Raw genomic sequence first — 21,772 nt, 5'->3', positions numbered from 1 at the left:
TCCCGCGACCCTTGTGAGGATAAGCGGCTCAGATAATGGATGGATGGATATTATTATTATTTTAATCATTAGTTATTATTGTACGTATTTTTATCAGAACTTTAGATGGAGTTGTATCTTTTTCAAATTGTTTTTGTATTATTTATTTTAGTATGAGCTATTTTATTTATTTTCATGACATGTTTATTTGTATTCAAATTATTATTATTATGGTTACCAAGGAACTTGCCAATTTTTTTTTTACACATAAATTTGCCCCAGGAAAATTCAGACATGAAGTTGCATATTCCCTATGAAAGTTGTAATGGTAAACATGCATTTTGTTCCGCAGGCTCCATGTCGTCGCTGGGCTCCAGCGGGGGCGGCTCCCTGCTGCAGGTCCCGGGCGCCCTCCCCGCCATCAGCCACGCCTCGCTGGGCTACGGACGCAGCAGCCGCCCCACGATCCGCCTCAGTAGCTCCCAGAGCATCGACAGGGGCTCGCCCCACCGTGGCGGCCCGTCAAACCGACACCGACTGGACTCGGCTCACAGCGTGGACGGATGCCGGTTCAGCCCCGCCCGGGTCGCCGACCGACGCCGACTGAGCTCCACACACAGCGTGGATGGATACAGGGTCGGTGCAGAGAGCTCCAAGATGGTATCGAGCTGTAGTATAGACCGACATCCCTCACTCAGGCTGAGTCCTCTGCACGGGGCTTTAAGGGGGCCCTCTCATTGGCTAAGCCCTGAGGGGAGTCTGGATCGCAACAAGCTGAGCCCCTCGTACGTCCCCGAGAGTTCGGTGCTCAAGAGGCCGGCGTCCTTCCGTGCTGCTGGTAGACAGCTGCGCAGACAAGTGAGTGCGTTTGCATTTTACGTTTCATGTGTGATTGTTTTTCATTTTTTTCCATTTTTCAGTTTTAGGGCACTCATGATTTTGCCCCACAAATTGCTTAGCATCAAGTCTTACATTGAATAACATAGGCGTAATGCCATGGTGATTTTCCTCACATAACTAATAATTACTGATAGCATTCAAGCCTCAAGTGACCCCCCTCGCTTCCATAAAATGGCTTTGGGGCACATTTGATTTTGCCCCATGAACTCTGCCTAGCAACAAGTCTTTAACTATGTTTCATCATTCTTTTTCTCTTTTTCATGTCAGTTTACTTTTTTTTTCAAGTAAACTGACATGAAAATAAAAGTTCTTTGGGGCACATGCAAATTTGCCCCACAAACTTTGCCAAATACCACATCTTCAACTTTAATTTCTTTATTTCACTAAGGTAATTTTAAAAAATGGGTTTCGGGCACACATAACTTTGCCCCACAAACTCTGGCCAGTATTATTTCCATGTGTTTGCCTGCAGGAGGCCGTGCGTTGCGATTCTCTGGATCAGAGCGGCTCGGCTGACAACATGTCGGACGGCCGCCTCTCCGTATCTGCCACCGCCCATTCTTCTTCTACGCCACCCCGCCAGCGCTCATCCAGCGTCCACACATTGAAGTACACTCAACCGCAGAGGGTCATCTCATGCCGGAGTCGCGGTGACACGGCGAGATCCGAACCCGGGCCCGAGTCGGACCTAGCGGAAAAAGACTCAGTAGGGTTGGAGCCCCAGGTGGCGGACGACGCGGACGAGGAAGTGTGCCGCATCAACACGCACTCGCACAGACATCTCACGCCCAATCCTGACGAGGCCCGCGGTCGCCTCAGCCAATCGGTGTCGCCGGTGTCGTGCCGGATTAGGAAGGAGCGAGTGAGTCCACCCCCGGGGGAGGAGCCGGTTACCATGGCGACACATTTGATGGACAGCAGCGTGGACCTCAGGAGGCGGACGCTGTCGTTCGACGCCACCACTCTGTCGACCAATCAGCCTGAGTCCGGCTCTGTGGACGACTGACATTCTTTGTCATGCGCACCAGGCCCCGCCCCCTGCCTTGTGCTGGTCAATCACAGGTTTTTGTGTGTTCAGACTGCTCCCCCCGCCCCGTGCAATTTTTATTTTATTTTTTTGCACAAGATGCCCAACTTTCGAGACTTTTAGCCTTTAGTGTACATTGACCACAAGTCAACTTCCCTTTTGCTTGTTCTGTACACCTGCTTCCATCCAACTTCTTTGCCCTTGCGCCTCAAGCCTAGGTCACAGTACCATTTAAAATGATCTGTCTTCCTAATGTTTTGTCCTTCATGTTCCCCATAGGACATAATGGAACTAGAAAAGTCTGCTCCAGGCTCTTCCTTCTAACTTCTTAACTGTCATACTTGTGTAAAAACAGGTTAACTAACCACTGTTCAAAGGAAAACAACCAAACAATAAAACACGCCGTCGTAACTTCAATAAGATATGTTTAACTGCTCTTCATCGTAAAATGTAATATCAATAAAACGCTACCTTTAATAAGTGATGATGCTTGTCACAAAAAAACCCAAAGTAAAATCAAAATGCACATAAAATACTCTTTGATGCAAAAATTGCTGACATTTTAATTTTTTACAACCATTTTTCCCCCATAGAATATGTAGTGTGACCTAGGCTTTAGCGGTCTCTACCTCTGCCCGTTCGATGCCCCCCCCCCCCTCCCCCACACACACACACTCAATAATTATTGAGCTATTCCTGCCTGATGAGTTTCACTTTTATGGCTTTATATTCTCAGGGTAGAAGTAGCGTTAGACTGCCCCCTGCTGTGTGAAATTGGACTTGAATCACCTTTTTGGGGGGCTTCCATGTGACCTAAAACGCAACAATTTATGCAATGTGTATCCTGGTGAAAATGTATGTGTTTTAGGGGTTTTGAACACAAGCCCTCAGGACTCTCTCAGTAGGGCCCCCTGGATAGTTGAAAAAAAATTAAATAAATCAATAACATTCAGCCCCAGACACCCGGTTTATCCATTGACATAAAATTGGGTGGACACACGGAAAATGAATGAATGAATGTCTATGATAACAGGACGTACAAACATGTCTGAAGGACCTATGTATGAAATTGAACAGGAAGTTAACCATTTTGCTCTGAAGAAGCCATTTTTGGAGAATTCCAAGGCTGCTACTCGGGAATTTGCCCAAATGAGTTGAATTGATCACCTTTTTAGGGGACTCAACATGCCTGAAAACTCACCCGTTTTTGCAAGCGTGTGCATGCTGGTGAAAATTTATGTGTATTAAAGTATTTTGGGGTCCTCTACACAACACCCAATAATATACATTAATACATAAAAATACCCCCGTTGTCTGTTGCACAGATTGACGTGTGATTGGGAAGACATGTTAATCATAACAGGACGGCGAAAAACTCTCAAGGACCCTAACCGAAATTGAACAGGAGGGCGGCCATTTTGGTCTGAAGAAGCCATCGGGCAAACTCTAGGGCTTGTAACTTGACAAACTCCTCGTATGGAATTTGTACAAACAAACCCCAATCGAAAGCAGGTATCCTACAATGCTAAATAGGTGCCCTATAATGCTAAATTGCAAAGATTTTTTTATTTACCCCCCTGGTGTCAGAGTTTGACGTTCCTGAACTCAACACCCAATAACTCCCATCAGTAGCGCCCCCTGGAAAGCTAAAAAACAACAACTTCAGACACCAGTTTCACCGATTGATGCGAAATTGGGCAGACGTCTATCATTAAAAAGCTCTCAAGGACCCATGCCTGAAATTGAACAACAAAGCGGCCATTTCGGTTTATTTTGGTGCAAATTCTAATATTGATGAGAAGGGCTTATTCACGGTTACAAAATGAAGATTGTATTTTGTTAACACAACAGCAGCAGCGGCGGCAACGCGAGGAAGACAACAGGTGAATTTTTAACACATGAATGTTACAGGATGTTTGTGGCAATGACGACGATGACGACGATGATGATGATGATGATGATGATGATGATGATTTGAAATGTTGCACCTGAAATGGTCTGAAATGAGCAGCAGGGCTTTTAACACAATCCTTGAAATAACACTACTTCCGGTCTTGAATTTTACTCACCACAGGTTATGTTGTTTACAAATTCTCCCGTCATTTCATTTTGATTAAAATTTCAAAATAAACACGACACACATGCACAGTCCACACGTACACACACACTGACTTCTCCCAGCCAATCAGAGAGAAAACATATTTAATGAAGCATGTAAAACTAAGCAAAATAAATGGGGAAAGGGTATGTCATATCTATATGATTATAAAATAATTGGAAAAAGCAGAAATGCAATATTTTAACACGTTTTTGACACAAGTAAATATAACTGTTTTTTTTTCCTTCAATGATTTTGGTAACATAAACATTTGAACAAATAAATTAATTACAGATGGTATATATAGCCTGCAGTATATATATTTTTATTAAGATTTTGAAATATTTTTAATTTGTTTTAATTAATTACACAAAGATTTGCATATATTTCAACAGTTGATGAGCAAAACTGAAATGGACAAAATACCCCAAATAAACAATTTCAATCATTTTAATTATAACTATTTTGGATAATATTTTCCAAACAACAAAAATACATATTTAAACAATTCAAAACATTTAAATACATATTTTAAATTAATCAACTTCAATTACTATTTCAAATTTCAATACATGGCAATGAGTCCCCCCTGTATAAATTTTAATGCAAAGAAGAAGAACGGACAAGAGCCATCCTCGGATATGGTGCTGGTTTTATTTCTTTTTTTTCATTTTTTTTCATTTGTCATCATACACTTGAGCATATCACAATGAAATATTAAATCACATGAATATTTCATATGAAGTGGAACATTCAGGAAGGTGCTGTCCTGCCCTTTTTTTTTTTAAATTCCCCTGCCAGGATAACCGGCAAATCCCGCCCTTCTATCGCTGCCTGTCAATCACACTGTGAGCCAATCAAATGCTTCCACTAAAAATGTCCTTTTTGCAAGGCGTCGTCTACACTAAAAGAACATGCTCATGGGTGTGTCTGTGTATGTGTGAGTACAGTGGCGTGCCTATAAGTGTGCGTCTGTGAACACACAAAAGCGAAGAAAGCTGAGGCGGTGGTTGCCATGGCAACAACATCATCACTGCCTTAGTTACGGGATGTCAGAAGGCGGGCGCCACGGGTCTGTGCTGCTGCTGCGTGAGCTTCTGCGGGTCCAAGGTCTCGGTGAAGGGCGGGGCTTGGTAGGGCTTAGTGGTCACGATGGTGGCGCCATTGGTGATGGGGTAGGGCGTGGCCCGGGCGTGGCCGGTGCCGGGTCTCGGGGTGGCGTCCAGGTGTTGCCACGTGAACAGGTTGGCGTGCGAGCCTGACAGGAAGCGACGCAGGGCGCTCAGCGTCAGCACCGTCTGTTGGAGGGCGCGGGAAGCCCGTTAGCGCCCGGTAACGCAATTTAATTTTTTCACAATCCACAACAGTTCCCCAGGTGTCTTAATAAAATTTCGGGACACCTGCCACGCTGTGGTTGAAATCGCTCCGTTTTGGGGGTGCGGTTCTCTCGCATGCATATTGCTCTAATTACCATGAAAACCAGAGGCGGCGCTAGGGCGTTTCGACAAAGCGAGGGCTACTCAGACGGCCAATTTAGCGATTATTCCAAGCCCCGTATCGACTATTTTTCCAAAAAGTGACTAGCAACAAATCAAGCGACTTTTTGTGGCGTTATTGGAGATTTGCAGAGACGCTGACTCCCTCCAGAGCAGGAGATGTTCACCCCTCCACGTCCAGACTACAAATGAATGGCGCTTGCGCAAAACCAACACTAGCTGACTTAACCATTTAACCATTACTACCACATTACTTTGGAAAATGGGAGTTGGTTCCATTTATAAGTCACCCTGTTGAAAATGTAATTGTTGTGTAACTATTTCAATTACTTCCTCAAAATTAATATACCTAATTATATTTCAATTATTTTTCTTCAACATCAACAGGACCCTTGAATGTTTCCTCTTGAAAAGTGGATTAAACTCATAAAATCATTATTTTGGAATTAACAGCATATTTATTCTTGACACGAACAATAAACTGATGCAGACAATGATGAAATGTAAATAATAAAAAAACATTTTTTGCGGAAAACATATGACGCCTTGTTACGAAAGCAACTGTCATTCGTTTACACATTTTCTTCAAGTTATCGCAATAATCTCAATTACATACATTTTGTAATGATCATTACATTGAAGTCGTTACTCCCCCACACTGTGTATTACGATACATAACCGTAAAACCCTTCAAATATCCCCTCCATAAAAAGCGTCGCCTGAAAGATTAAGGTTGCGACTGACCCATGTGATGATGGAGAAGAAGCAGAAGGCGATGGCGGCTCGGGCAGCGTCGGCGCCCTGCGACAGCGGCAGCTCGTCCGCTGACGTCGCCTGCCACTGATTGGCCAGGAAACAGAAGCCCACGAACCACAAGAAGCTGGCCACGCCTCACGGGGCAAAAGGACGCACACACAGGAAGTGGTAAGAATTCTAATTAGTTTCAAACAAATTTGTACGCTTTCAAATTAGGATTTCAAACAAGGGTTAAGGTTTCAAATCAGCATTTCAAGCCTCGGTTAGACTTAAACAAAGGTGACAGGGACAGTGCCTGAGCTGGTGTGCGAAGTCGAGAATTTGAGTCTGGGGAACCTGAGGCGGTCTCTTTTCTTGTGTTGAGGTCAATGACCTCTAAAAAGCTCCTCAGTGGCACGGGTGGATGAGAGCCGCCTGAAGTTCCTAAAAACTCGGGATGTTGTGGGGCCGTCCTGGTTGACACGCCTCTGCAACATTGCGTGGACATGGGGGACGGTGCCTCTGGATTAGCAGACCGGGGTGGATGTCCCCCTGTTTAGGAAGGGAGACCGGAGAGTGTGTTCCAACTACAGGCGGATCAAACTCCTCTGCCTCCCTGGTCAGGTCTATTCTGAGATTTTGGAAGGGAGGGTCCGTCGGGAAGTCAAATCTCAGATTCAGGAGGAGCAATGTGGTTGTCGTCCTGGCCGTAGACAGTGGACCACCTCTACACCCATGACGGGATTCTGAAGGCTCCATGTGAGTTCGCAAAACCAGTCTACGTGTCCTTTGTGGTCTTGGAGGAGGCCACAAAGGGGGACCTGTAGAGAGTGCTCTGAAAGTATGGGGTACTGGACGCCTCACTGAGGGGCTGTTTGCTCCCCGTCGGACCAATGTCAGAGTTTGGGCCGCAGTACTGGCAGTAAGTCTGATTCGTTTTCAGTGAGGGTTGGACTCCGCCAAGGCTGCCCTTTGTCACCGCTTCTGTTCATTACCCTCATGGACAGAATTTCTAGGCGTTGAGGAGGTCCAGTTTGGTGACATCGCTATTGCGTCTCTGCTTTTTCCAGATGATGTGGTTCTGCTGGCGTCATCAAGTCGCTATCCTATACTGTCACTGGAGTGGTTCGCTGCCAAGTGTCAAGCAGCTGGGAAGAAAATTAGCACCTCCAAATCTGAGGCCATGATCCTCAGTCTGAAAAGGGTGGAGTTAGGTCCAGGTCGGAAAAATGAGATCTTGGCCCAAGTGGAGGAGTTCAAGTATCTTGGGGTCTTGTTCACGAGTAAGGGAAGAATGGAGCGGGAGGTCGACAGGGGGATCGGTGCTGCATCTGCAGCGATCGTGGACTCTGTATCGGTTTGTCGTAGTGAAAAGGGAGCTGACCCGAAAGGTGAAGCTCTCGATTTACCAGTCCATCTACTTTCCCACCCTCACCGATGGTCACTTGCTGTGGGTTGTGAGTGAAAGAACAAGATCGTGGATACAATGGAAAATGGATCGACGGAAGCCTCAGTTGGGGTTTCAAATTAAGGTTTCAAGAGTCAGGTAGGGATTTAAACAGGTGTTTGGGCTTCAAATAAGGGTTACTATGAGGGTTTTAAGCCTTTGTTGTGGTTTTAAACAAGGGTTAAGGTTTCAAAAGAGGCTTTCAGATGACGATTAGGGTTTCAACGTCAGGTTGAATGTTTGAAGTTACTGTAGCCCTTTAAATTAGGGCTTCAAGCCACGGTTATGGTTTCAAAGTAGGGTTTTTTTTTGGAGTGATTATAGAGTTTTCCACAAGGTTCAAAATGTCAAAATTGGGTTGCAACCAGGCGTGGGTTTTCTCCGGGCACTCCGGTTTCCTCCCACATCCTAAAAACATGCATGAATCGGAGACTCTAAATTGCCCGTAGGTGTGAATGTGAGTGCGAATGGTTGTTTGTTTGTATGTGCTATGTGATTGGCTGGCAACCAGTTCTGGCCGATGATATCTGGGATAGGCTCCAGCACGCCCGAGACCCTGGTGGGGAGAAGCGGCTCAGACAATGGATGGATGGATGGGTTCCAAACAAGTGTTATGGTTTCAAAGTAGGGTTTCAAGCTATTTTTAAGCCTGTGTTGGGCATTCTGCTGTTTTTGTACCTGAGCAGACGAGGTCAAGCAGCACGGCACGCCGTCGGTCCCTCAGGCTGCTGAAGGACGGGAAGACGGCGTCGAGGAACAAGAAAAAGGCGCTGGCCAGGAAGCAGGCCACGCCCAGCGTCACACCGAAGTTGCACGCGTCCGCATTCTTGTTGAACACGCACAGCAGACGCTCGCTGCCGATGTTCATGTAGCCTTCGTTCACGATGCAGCTGAAGACCACCATGGAGAACACCTGCATGCACGTGAACATACACGCACCATCTTCTTTCAAATATGCTAGCTTAGATCGTTAGCAACATCACAAGCCGTATAACCTAAGTGGTGCCTTGAGATATGAGTTCAAGGCATTCCGCGACCGTGCTCGTGACTCAAATTACTCGTATTTAAATCATTTTCCCCCGTTGAAATAAATGAAAATTGAATTAATCCATTCCAGCCCCCCCCCCCCAAAAAAGAATGTCTTCATGGGTTTTTTAATGAGAAACAATGCACTCTATAATATTATATAGTACACACATACACTAATGGCATATTCAAATTGAATACAAATAATAACACAGCTTTTATCAAACTTTGCATCAACTGAATAGCCATTGTGGATGCCTGTACATTAGAGAAGTCTGAGCTCCTCTCAACGCCTCACAGAAGATAACGAATGACTCTGCGTATTATTATATTGCCCCGCGACCCTAACCAGGATAAGCGCTGTTGAGAACGGATGGATGGATTATTATATTGAATGTCTAAATGTATTGCAGCACCGTGTGTATTCAAATTACAGTTGCTTTAAGGAATATATATGTTTCCTTCGTTATATGATAGCATTAGCATTAAGCTAGGGGACTAAAGGCAAAGCTCTGTGTTTGTTTTAAATACACAACATATAATTCTTCTAGTTTGATGTTTACCTTGACAGTAAACTTCAACTGGGTGGGGCATTAACCATCTTGCAGCCATTTTTTGAACAATTCTTCAATATTTGCCAAACTGCTGCTTATTGTGAAGTGAGTTGAGCACTCGTATCTCAAGTCTGCGCTCGCAAGTCACTCGCATCTCACTGTACCTGAAGATTAATAGGGTTTCAAGTTAGGGTTTCAATTAGTGTGTGCTTCAGGCCACAGGAAACATGTAAAAAAAATAGTCAAGAATTGAAAAATGTTATCATTAAAAAAAATCGACACAATGAATCATCCATCCATCCATTTTCTGAGCCGCTTTTCCTCACTAGGGTCGCGGGTGTGCCGGAGCCTATCCCAGCTGTCATCGGGCAGGAGGCGGGGTACACCCTGAACTGGTTGCCAGCCAATCGCAGGGCACATACAAACAGACAACCATTCACACTCACAGTCACAGTCACACCTACGGGCAATTTAGAGTCTCCAATGAATGCATGTTTTTGGGATGTGGGAGGAAACCGGAGTGCCCGGAGAAAACCCACGCAGGCACGGGGAGAACATGCAAACTCCACACGAGGCGGGGCCGGGGATTGAACCCGGGTCCTCAGAACTGTGAGGCTGACGCTCTAACCAGTCGTCCACCGTGCCGCCACAATGAATCATGTAAACATTAAAAACATTTTTAAAAATGTTTTAAAAAAATGTTTTTTAATTTTTTACAATTTTTCTATTTTCAAGAAAATGTTTATAAAAAGTACAAATAAATTGAAAATATAAACAAAAATCAAAAACATTTGAAAAAAATATTAAAATGTTTTTTAATGAATGGGGAAAAAATGGGATAAGTCTAATAATGCTTAAAAAAGCAAGTAAAAAAGAAGCTGTAAAAACCCCAGCAACATTTTAAAATTATGTTCAGTTCATCCATCCATCCATTCTCAATATCGCTTATCTTGTTCAGGGTCACGGGAGTACTGGAGCCTATCCCAGCTGACGTCAGGCGAAAGGCAGACTACACCCTGGACTTGGTCGCCAATCAGTCGCGGGGCACATTTTCAGTTCAAATGTATTGAAAAGGTATAAAACTGTATTGAAATGTATTAAAAAGTAATGTAAAAATTATTTAAAATGTATCAAATGTATTCCAAGCATATTGAAAATGTATAAAAAAGTTTAAAAAGTATAAACAAAGAAAAAGTGTCAAAAACTTATACATATACTGTAAATAATAAAATACATTTATATTGTATTTGTATTTTATGTATAATTAGCTTTTAAACTGTAACAACCTTTGGATTTTGACAAAATATAAAGTACATTAATTTAAAATGATATATACAATGTATACAATTGAAACACATACTTAAAATACATTTGTTTTTATACATTTCTATCATTATTGTAGGATTTAAAAAACATTTGATCAATTCATAATTTCTTTTTATATCATGTGATTACTTAACGTATTAACATACAGTTATGTATTCAAGGTAACATCGTTGTGTCCTAACCTGCTTTTGGGGCATCATTAACATGCAGAAGGCAGCTGGAGACAAAAGAGGTTTTCAGATAAATAAATAAATCATGTTCATTACCCTGTAAGGCTGACGTCTTTAACAGCCAAAGTACATGAAAAATAGCCATTTAAATGCAGATTAATGCACGTAATGTGGGGAGACAAAGAGTGTGCCGCCCCCCCCCCCCCCATTTTTTGGGGGTATTTTTTAAAAATTGATTTATTCGCAGACGCTCACCCACGACAGCAGCCTCAAGATGGTGCGTGGATGCGTGAAGAAGGCGACCGGGTCGAAGGCGAGCTTGCCGGCTTTGGCGGCTCCGTACACGGCTGTTGGCTCCATCGCCGCCGGCCCCCTGCGTCCGACCGAGCGAGCGACCTCCACCGGCTAAGCGCGGCTCCTTCTCCCCGCGGCGAGAAGCGTTCGAGACCGCGACAGACGCAGCTGTGCGCCGCTGTGCGCAGACGCAGCCAGCAGCAGCCTCGCGATGACGTCACCCCGACACTGCTGGCTGATTCTGTTATTGGACTGCGTTGTTTTTTCTTGTATCATTATTATCACAACACGTACAAAATAATCATATCAACGTATTTGCATACGTTTTAATTATTTTTTTAACATATTGCTTAGTAATACGTATGTTTTTTTCCCCCCTCTCATTATGTGATTATAATATCTTTATAATTACATAAACGTTTTGGACATTTCTGACGAACTGCTTATACTTCATATTATTGTCTACTCTGTTACATTATTATATTAATATAACGTTTTTGTCATGACAATGGATCATAATCGTCATGAACCAGAAGTCAAATTTATTAAATGAACTATTAATTATTACTCAAATATTAATTATTTTTATAATTATTGTAGTCTAAGTAACCCTTATCCATTACTATTAACTATTTATTATTTTTACTGTTATTATTATTAGATTAATTCATTATTATTATTATATTAATTTCTGTAATGATGACAATGTGAAAACCGAGATAAAGTACAATAATAATGATTATTATTATGATGACACCAGTCAGCTATTATCATTATGATTATTATAAATAATATTAATCATAATAGTAATTATTAATAATAACAATCATAATTACTACTACTCCTACCATTAATAATATATTAACAATTTTTACTATTCACATTTATTTGTCATCGTTGTTATTATTATTATTATTATTATTATCCATTGATCCACTTGCTTTATCGCTTCTCCTCACTCGGGTCGCGGGCGTGCCGGCGCCTATCCCAGTTATCTTCGGGCGGGAGGCGGGGGACACCCTGAACTGGTCGCCAGCCAATCGCAGGCCACATACAAACAAACAACCATTTGCACTCGCATTCACACCTACGGGCAATTTAGAGTCTTCGGCTGGGAAAGGCTCCGGCACGCCCGTGACCCTATTGAGGATAAGCGGCACAGAAAATGGATGGATGACTGAACTAAACTGAACTATAGTAATATGTTACTGTATACAATTTATCTGTAAAATTCACAGCCAATGAGGCGGCATATTTGTGTTGTATGTGAGGACTGCCACGATATGCTGTGGTGTAAAAAAAAAAAACAGGTAATTGTCTTTCAATCTTTTTTTTTTTTTTTTAAAGAATGAACTATTTGATTGTTTTGACAGAGGTTCTTGTCTTTTCCACATCCCAATGCCCCTGTTAAAGTTCGTCCTTGGTCGTGTTTCTCTCTTTCTTCTCCTCTTCTGCTTTCACGACCTCCACGTACTTCCTCCTGTCTTCATCCTCCTTTTTTTTTTTATTGACAAGAAAAGGTTTATTTTTAGGCAGCCGACGTTTTATGTGGGCAAACGCAAACCAAGACGTTTACCTTCATTCTGTCTTTTGCGGCTTTCTTCATCTCCTCGTGGACAAACGCGAGCAGGGCCTTCGGCTTCATCTTGCCAGTGTAAAACACCGCCTGGGACGAATAGCTTTTTGTGAAAAAAAACAACAACTTTGAAGTGGATTTAATGTGACCGGTGTTGTGAATTTGAGGCGGCTTCGCCCTGTGACTGGTTTTATTTTGTTTCTTGTTTTCGTTATCTTCAGAGGACTCTTGGCCAGAGTCGGTATGGAACAACTCTTTGTGAACAAATGACTTTAATTTGGCTCTTCTGTGACTGGTGTAGTCCATTTGATTTGCTTCTGTTAAGTGATGTTACAAGTTTTATTTTGGGAGGTTCCTGCTTCCCACTCCCGCTGGCTTAATGCGACTCTTATTCTGATACAACTTCTACAGTAGCTTTTTGTAAACAAAGGACTTTTTTATCATGTGTGGTAAATGGTCATGCGCATTTAATTTTTTTGACTTAAGTCGCTGGTTTTACTTTGGCAGGTTTGTACTTCCTGCTTTGGTTGGCTAGATAGGAGACTCAGCTGTAGACGGGATCGAGCAGCTTTTTGTGATCAAAGGACCATCATTTGGAACTTCTGTGTCTGGTGTTGTGCATTTGAGTTCGCCGGTTAAGTGGGGCAGTTACTGTTTTTTTGTAGGATTTTTTTCACTTCCTGTTGTGTGGGTTTTTTTGGATGCTCAGCTGGTATATCGTGTATCTTTTTGTAAACAACGGACTTTGTGACTGGTGGTGTCCCTTTGAGTTTGTTTAGCACTGTGTAGCACTGTTTTGTTTTGGACTCTAGTTCTTGATAAGACTCGGGGTTAAAGCCGGCGTCAACCAGCTTTTTTGTGAATAAGTGAATTAAATTAGAATTTTCCGTGACGGGTGTAGTGCATTTGAGTCCGTCTGTTTGTGCCGTGTAACAAGAAGGCGCACTGCTACGTTAGCTTCTGGCGCTAGCTGGCAGACGTGTTTGGCTAGCGCTGCAAAGGTAGACGTGCATCGTACTCTCTCTGCGTAGAGGGCGGGGAAGAGGCAGAAGGCCGGATAGGCGCGTTGCACCGACATGTCGATGTCGTTGGCCGACGCGTCGATGCGAGCGACCACAATATCGTCGCGGTCCTTGAAGGCCTCAGCGAGCTCCTCCCACAGGGGGAACACCACACGGGACTCCGGACTGTACGGAACGTCTGAAATACACACATAAACACAGGACACTTCGTTAGCTACACCTATACAGAGTAATGATTCAATTGTGGAATGAATGGCTACAAACAAATGACAGTACATTTTTTAGGAGACATTTTTTAATCTGTTACGGGCGTCACACATTAAGATAAAAATAGTCATATCGTATTGTGTGTGGTGTGCGCCGATAATCCCAACACAGCACACCACATATATAAAGGATCCACCACAAGCTACAGAACGTAGTCCTGCAAGAAGAGGACACGCGAGAGGGGGGGGGGGGGGCGATGGTGGTTCAAGGATGATTTTCTTCACGGAAAAAGAAAATCCAGACTTGACGGCGATATTACATAAGCACTCTCGGGCTTCCGACAAGCTCCACGAGCTGTTCCTCCATATTTGAGATGACTTTATGTTTCGGGTAGGACCTGTGTGTTTTTATTCACGCCCGTCGCCCTGTTCGTCGGCCAGGTCGGCTTCCTGATTGGCTACGTTCCGTCTCACGTCACAATTCACGCGGTCACGACTCAGGAGTCGGCGGCTTACCCCGCACACATGATGATTTTTGGTTGCAAATATTGAACGTTTGATACAGTGGTGCCTTGAGATGCAAGTTTAATTTGTTCCCTGGCCAAAATCATATCTCAAAACACTCCTATCTCAAATCAAATTTCCCTATCAAATGAATGGAAATGCAATCAATCCATTCCTGCCCAGCCCCAAACACACAGAATGTGTTTCTTAAACATGTTTTTTCATAACAACATTTGTACTCAATAGTATTGCACTGCATGAAAACACACAGTGATTGTATTTTATTTCCACATAATGTATAAGCATATAAAATACAAGTACAAAACACAACTGTACTTTATGTAATGTTCTTTATGTATTGCGTTTTGACAGTTGGCAAACCATTTTAAAGGCACACCACTGCCCCCAACTGATGTAGTCTTTCCACTGCAAGGAAACCAATGTGAATTGATGGCGGCTGGATGTTGTAATGTGTGCTGCCGCCATCTACTGGTGGGGGTCTGAAGCACAGTTTTATTTACAATTAAGCATCTCAAGACAAGAAATTGGTCAAGTGATGGCTTGTATCTCGAAAAACATGCACGTTAAGCCACTCGTATCTGGAGGCATCACTGTATTCCACATTGTCGGGCCGACCCGTTCTGGATCACATTATCAGGACAAATTCACTCTAGCGTGTGTTTGTGTGCGTGTGTGTGTGTTTACTTACAAAACAAGACAAACACAGTCCTGTTGGGGTTGAAGGCAACCTCCTCAAAAGTGCTTCCGACCAGTTCCTTGACTGGACGTCGGTCCCATCCGTCCGGTATCGGCTCACTCTGCATCTTGGGCTGACACACACATATACGCACAACACATACACACCTTCCAATAAGTTTGCGTTACACTTCACGCGCTCGACGTAGTGTACGTACCTTGGCCTTGCCCTCCAGGTAGTCCAGGCAGAAGGCCTCGATGGAGCTGGCGTCCGGCGTGGCTGAGGGCAGCTGATAGGTCACGTGGTCAACCATATTGACCAATCGCACGAGAGGAGCCTCGAAGGCCCGCACACGGAAGTACTCCATCAAACGGCCGTTCCGCGGCTCGAAGACGTCCACCAGAACGAACAAGATCTTGACGCACACATAGAAGAAGACTAAGTCGTGTGTGTGTCCGTGTGTGTCCGTGTGTTTGTCGCTCACCTTCATCCTGAAGGCCTCGGCAGCAGCACTGAAGGCGGTGTGCACCTCGTGGAAATCGGCCGAGCTTTTGTTGACAAAAAGGAGGGCGTGGCTTAGAACGGGCGAGGACAGGATCTGAGTGGCTGTCTGATGAATAAATCAATATCAAATTATTTCCATTTTATTGAATGAATTCATTATTTGTCATGTATTTTTTGTTATACATTGTCTTTTTAACTTTTTTAAATGTAACCTTTAATTGCCCAGGTAAGGCAAACAGATGATCATTTGCAATGAGACAGCGGAGTAAAACAAAGCAAAATCCAGTTATAAAGGAGGGTCTACTGTATTGTTGATGTTTTTTTTAAGATCATTATTTTTATTTTATTTTGAAATAATACATTTAATTCAATTAAATCGAGAGGAATTTAAAATAATAAATTAATAAACAAATTAAATGTATTACATCCATAAAATTAATCTCAGCATTAATCAGAGCAAATATTTGCATTATCAAGTCATCTTACCAAATTTTATATTAACATTATTGTTACATCTTTTTTAAATATATTTTTTAATTTATTACTTGGTTTCAATAGATGGAAATGAACTGAATGGTGCCTGACTGGTTAGCACATCTGCCTCACAGTTTTGAGGACTCGGGTTCAAATCTGGCCCCGCCTTTGTGAAGTTTGCATGTTCTCCCCGTGCCTGCGTGGGTTTTCTCCGGGCACTCCGGTTTCCTCCAAAGTCCCAAAAACATGCGTGGTAGGTTAATTGAAGGCTCTAAATTGCCCGTAGGTGTGAATGTGAGTGCGAATGGTTGTTTGTTAATGTGCCCTGCGATTGGCTGGCAACCAGTTCAGGGTGTACGCCGCCTCTCGTCAGCTGGGTAGGATAGGCTTCAAGCACACCCGCGACCCTTGTGAGGATAAGCGGTATGTAAAATGGAGGGATGGATGACAATGTCAGAGATTTTGCTCCCACCATGTGGAAAACGGAGTGCTCAGTTATTCCACAACAACCTTGGCTACCTTTCCAGAATATTCCGTGACAGGATCCATCTGGTAGACGCTGATAAAAGTCAACAAGTCCTCTTTGGAGGTCTGAGGTGTCATCTTGTAGGCTTGGATCAACTTCGACTGCAAACACACACACGGCAAAAATGTCCTAATTTCGGCAAGAGCGTGACAAATTTTCATTGAAACTGACGTACGTGTTTTGTAATCATCAAGAACAATGTACAATATTCAGCATACCTACGTGCGTAAACATCGGAGACTGAGTCTGGAAAAAAAGTCATTTGTGTTTCTGGAAATGTCAAAGACAATTCAGAGACTTGTAAGAACCTGACTTACGTGTCTCTGTCCTTGTTTTCGTAAACATAGATGACGATTTTGAGTCTTTCACTAACCTAAAACATCTTTGTGAACGTCAAATATGACTCAGAGACGTCCATGTTTTCGTAAACGTACAAGATGATTTCGAGTCTTCGACAAACCTAAAACATACGTCTTCATAAACATCAAAGATGATTTCGATTTTTTGTAAATAGAAGAAGATTTAGAGTGTTTGAACCAATATTTTTGGAAATATCAAAGACAATGACATTTTTGAGATTTTGAGTCCTTATTTTCATAAAGATTGAAGAAAATGTAATCTTGAACGAGCGCAACTTACATGCTTTCATAAACATCAAAAACAATTTTGAGGCTTCAACAAACTCTACGTATGCATTTTATGAAGATTAAAGATGATTATGAGACATCAATGTCTTGATAAACTTGGGTAAACATAGAAGGAAGTCTGGCTACCAACAGCCAACAGACAATTTACGGTTTTGACGTGCCTAAATGTTAACATCGAAGACCATTTGGAGAGCTATATTTTCCGATTTCTTCTTCAACGAACCAGATGTGTTTTGGTAAAGATCAAAGACAATTATGAGACTCCTACAAACCTAACTTCAATATTTTCTTGTAGTCAAAGACCATTTCAAGATTCCCATTTCACAAACATAGATGATTTCAAGTAGCTATGTTACAAGAGGCGGCACGGTGGTCGACTGGTTAGAGCGTCAGCCTCACAGTTCTGAGGACCCGTGTTCAATCCCCGGCCCCGCCTGTGTGGCGTTTGCATGTTCTCCCCGTGCCTGCGTGGGTTTTCTCCGGGCACTCCGGTTTCCTCCCACATCCCCAAAACATGCATTAATTGGAGACTCTAAATTCTAGCACCCTGGCCTAATAGCCTGGCAGTTTGTCAACTTGGGGTATGGTGGTCACGTGAGTTCGAACCTCAGGCAGGACTGCGCCTGATAAAAAACTATCATGACTAGAGGCTTAAAACACATTCACTGCCATTGACGGTGTTAGACGTCAAATATCCATGTTAACTGGGAAGGCGGGCAGTGAATGAGTTTTAATTGCAGTTGTTTGTCAAAAACTGTATTTTCAACCATTTCTTATTTTATTCAAAGGTGAGGCTTTTATTGTGTTCCAAGAAATTAAGGTGCAATAAAACCTAACTGAGAGAGGACAAATTACTGTACCCCAATTTACATAATCTTGCTCTTGAATGAATCACTTCAAACAAAAATGGTGATCAACTCTTATTTCTAAGTAAGCACTTTCAAAGTCCTCCATGCCATTTTCCGAACGTGACCGAAAAACATTATACAACCTGCCGTATCAGTGATGATGAATATTTTCTGCATACAGAGCACGTTCCCAAATAATTTATTATACACTTTAAGTAGGGAAATTACTTGGTCAAACATTGTTTTGTAATACAGAGTCCTTCACAAGAGCCAAAAAGACGCAAAGATATACAGCCTCCTGCGACTATGCACATGGCCAGCAGGTGGGTTTGTGTGCACAAGAAGCGAACCATGACTCGAGCCAATGGCTGAAGTGTTACGATGCCTCATCAAGCTTCATCTCACCATCACTAAGTTCAAGTCCTCAGCAGATCTAACCAATATATTTTGTTCGCATTAGAGACACTTTAAACATTTCCATTTATGTAGACGTTTGGCTGACTGGGATAAAAACCTTCCTAAAATATATTTTTTAAATCAGTTCTATCTTTGTTCTACCTGTTTGAAGAGTAGCACGACATCCTTCGTGACATCATATTTACTGATGACATCATCATTCTGCGTCACGGCAAAGTTGACGTCCGGGAGGCTGACTGCAGCCGCGTAAAACACCTGCGCGTACTCGCTGTCCAGCTCCTACACTGACACACACGCACACACACAATCAACAGTCTTATTGATGAGAAAAAAATCCCACAGCTCGACGGTCTTCACCTCAAAGAATCCGGCCACACGAAACCCCTCCTCCTCGCTCCCCCATTGGCTGAGATCGGCGACGAGGTCGGTAACAGTCCCTGCCCTCCTTTTCAACCACGTCACAATGGAAGCGGAGCTCTGAGGAACTTTAATAGCACGCAGTTAGGGATGGAAATCGGAAATGTTTTCTTAGACTTCATATTTTTGAAGTTTATATTCACCTCAGGAAAAAAAAAAATGATTTTTTTTTGCATTTTAGATGACCCCCGCACCAAAAAAAAATTGTGTTCGTTTGTATTTTCTGTTAGACAAAAACATTTGGGATTTTATTTACATGGGGGGAACAAAATCAACCTGCAGAAAAACAACTCACATATTTTTTTCCTCTCTGTCTTTGGTAAAAGATTGAATAATAAAATCACATGTAGTCATACATGTTGTTTACTGGACAATGATGCGTAACAACATTTATGAAGTTTTATTTTTTAGTTTAAAAAAATGTCTTACTGTTCCAGATAATAAAAAAAAACCTGTATGATATTTTAACGACATATTTTGCATGTTTTTATTATTTAAATAAAACAAAAAAAACAACCAACATATTTATTTTCTTGTCTTCTGGGAAGGGGGGGGGGGGGAATCACAAATTTTTCTTTGCTTCAAATAAAATAAAATTATTTAAACATTTGGAGAGACACATTTTTCAAAATTAAAGTTTTAACGTAACATAATACACTCCATTATCATTGTACTCATATTATTCTTTAACTATTTTTCTTGATATCACTTCAATCGTTAACGTGCATATAACTGTTCCACAAAAAATATCTAACTTCAAATTTTAACTTTAAATTGAAATTTTTAGCCAAAAAAAAAAGAAAAAAAGAACACATTTTTGGTACAACAGTAGTTAAACTTACCTGGGCAGGATACAAAGTTTAATTTATCTCCAAAAAGGTACAGCCTGATGTTTGGCGGTCCTGTTGTATTAAGTTCTTTGGCTAGCGCTTTGTCTTTTGTCACGTCCACCGTTGCCAAATGGACGTCTGAGTCCTGAAGATCGACGGCGGCTCCTTGAAACACTTCTGACAAACGATGGCCGTCTGCAGACAGTGGAGCATCTGGATGGGGACAAACATAAGACGATGTAAACATCAAAGACGAGTCACAATGAACTCGCGTCTGCATTTTTTTTGTTTAAACATCAGAGACGTTTTACAAACTTCAACAAACCTGAGGTGGGTTTTTTGATAAAAATCAAAGATGATCTGAGGAGCTTCAATTGACCTAATCTACGTGTTTCTTTTAAACATCCACCTTCAATCAACCAAACATATGAACGTATTTTTTGTAAACGTCAGGCATTTAGATTGTAACCTCACGTATGTATTTTTGTGAAACCTCAAAGACTGCATTGTACTGGATGTACACTTTTTTGAAATTGTCAAAACATTTTAGTCTTTCAACGAACAAAAGTTTTGTCATAAACATTGAAGATAATTTTAAAATCAATAAACCTAATGCAGTTTTGTTTTTTTTGCAGCCCTATGGGGCGCACAAGCCAGTGCAAACTGTAGGCCGGTCCCAAACACAATGACGCCATTGAAGAACTTACAGAATAGCACCAGTAGCTGTTTGTAGGTCCTCAGTGCTCTGTTAAAATTTCCCTTGTGTAGCTGTAAAATTCCAGTCCTTCTCCGGGAGCTTTTTCACCTCCTGCCCGGAAGCAGCGAGGCAGGAAGACGCCGCCAGCATCAACAGCAGCAGCAGCGGTCTCGCCATTGTTGCAACGTGCAGCAAGGTATGCAGGGGAGTGCCTGAAGGCTTTACAGGTAGTTGTGAATGTTATCAGGCCCGTCTTGTCGCTCATTAACTCTTATCTGAGCTTGGCGGCGCCTCTGTCATTGACTGTTGCTCATATCAAGACAATTGCTAATAGTTGCCTAATACATTTGGCCTAACAACTAGGCGAAAATAGAGGTCCAAAACCACGAAGAAACACTTTCGTTAATGCAAACACATTTCAATATTTTGTTTCAAGGCATTCATTGGAGATAAAGTGTTTATTTAGGCAAATATCTGTGTGTGACCATTGTAAGAGAGGAAGCCTTTACTTTTAACAACTGCAATTTATAATCATAAACACTAACTGTATATGTAATAACTAACTGTATTAACTCACTGAAGGGAACACATCATATTTTTGGGATCATCAAAGACGATTTATTCTTCAACAAACAAACAGAGACATCAAAGCCATTTTTTGGGTGTGTTTGGTGATTTTTTTTTGTTTTTGTGTTAGCCTTATCTTGATAAGGTTAAATAAAATGTAGACTTTTGATTTAATCTTTGACAAATATACCCTAAGCATTTTTTATGAAACATCGTAGACCAGTGGTTCTCAAACCTTTTACACCAAATACCATCAAAAAACACAGTGCCGTGAAAAAGTATTGGCCCCCTTTTCAAATTATTATATTTTTGCATGAATTCCTCACTTTAATGTTTAAGATTATCAAACAAATATAAATATCGGACAAATATAACAAGCAAACTTAAAATTTTGTTTTTAGAAGTTGATTTCATGTATTAAGAAGAAAAGAAAACTCTTCAAAGTTACCTGGCCCTGTGTGGAAAAAGTAAGTACCCCCCTTGTTAAATCATGAATTAATGTGGCTAATCACAATTTTTGTTATTATTCACTGATCACACCCAAGCCTGATATCCGTCAGACATGTTCAATCGAGAAACAACAAAATCAAGTCGGACAAAAATCTAGAAAAGCTGTAATAAAATGACAATCCCCAAAAAAGTCCAGAACAGTGGAGAAATAAAGTAATTGACACCTATCAGTCTGGAAAGGTTTACAAAAGCCATTTAGAAAGCTTGAGGATTCCGGCGAACCATAGGGAGAGCCATAAAGCTCGCATGGAGAAAGTATGGAACAGTGGTGAACCTTC

At 42.0% G+C, this 21,772-nt stretch overlaps 3 protein-coding genes across 5 annotated transcripts in view; 1 reads left to right on the top strand and 2 right to left on the bottom strand.

The window, feature by feature from the left end:
• LOC133403551 (voltage-dependent T-type calcium channel subunit alpha-1H-like) overlaps positions 1-3,247 on the top strand; it is a 59,943-nt gene extending 56,696 nt beyond the window's left edge. For all 3 annotated transcript variants that reach the window (XM_061678486.1, XM_061678487.1, XM_061678488.1), the window contains 2 exons: positions 332-837; positions 1,352-3,247. In XM_061678486.1, the coding sequence (XP_061534470.1) occupies positions 332-837; positions 1,352-1,885 (1,040 nt within the window). In that variant the 3' untranslated portion in view covers positions 1,886-3,247. The remainder of the gene's footprint in view (positions 1-331; positions 838-1,351) is intronic.
• A 1,316-nt stretch (positions 3,248-4,563) lies between these two features.
• On the bottom strand, positions 4,564-11,201 carry LOC133404136 (synaptogyrin-3-like). Its single transcript, XM_061679770.1, has 4 exons — positions 11,014-11,201; positions 8,361-8,595; positions 6,245-6,390; positions 4,564-5,302 (listed from the first exon to the last, which is right to left on the bottom strand). The coding sequence occupies exons 1-4, from the start codon at positions 11,116-11,118 to the stop codon at positions 5,057-5,059; spliced, it is 732 nt and encodes a 243-aa protein (XP_061535754.1). The 5' UTR covers positions 11,119-11,201; the 3' UTR covers positions 4,564-5,056.
• A 1,249-nt stretch (positions 11,202-12,450) lies between these two features.
• Positions 12,451-20,594, bottom strand: zgc:136472 (uncharacterized protein LOC678514 homolog). The gene is given in 12 exon segments (XM_061679668.1): positions 12,451-12,546; positions 12,629-12,718; positions 13,647-13,828; positions 15,070-15,190; positions 15,275-15,472; positions 15,542-15,667; positions 16,555-16,662; positions 18,615-18,752; positions 18,831-18,958; positions 19,733-19,933; positions 20,428-20,500; positions 20,502-20,594. Coding segments are annotated over 12 exon segments (1,545 nt in total). The 3' UTR covers positions 12,451-12,459.
• Positions 20,595-21,772: the final 1,178 nt, after the last annotated feature.

The sequence above is a fragment of the Phycodurus eques genome, chromosome 6 (assembly GCF_024500275.1).
Source record: "Phycodurus eques isolate BA_2022a chromosome 6, UOR_Pequ_1.1, whole genome shotgun sequence".
Classification (NCBI taxonomy): Eukaryota; Metazoa; Chordata; class Actinopteri; order Syngnathiformes; family Syngnathidae; genus Phycodurus; species Phycodurus eques.
The sequence above is the reverse complement of the archived record's forward strand: the minus strand, read 5'-3'. Positions and strand labels throughout refer to the sequence as shown.

What these genes read in the sequence shown, in the direction of transcription:
- LOC133404136 (XM_061679770.1), bottom strand. Translation starts at nt 11,118, where the DNA reads ATGGAGCCAACAGCCGTGTACGGAGCCGCCAAAGCCGGCAAGCTCGCC. An exon ending in TCTTGAGGCTGCTGTCGTGG is followed by an intron (nt 8,596 to 11,013) that starts GTGAGCGTCTGC and finishes ACGTGCATGCAG; the next exon opens with GTGTTCTCCATGGTGGTCTT. An exon ending in GCTTGACCTCGTCTGCTCAG is followed by an intron (nt 6,391 to 8,360) that starts GTACAAAAACAG and finishes TTGCCCCGTGAG; the next exon opens with GCGTGGCCAGCTTCTTGTGG.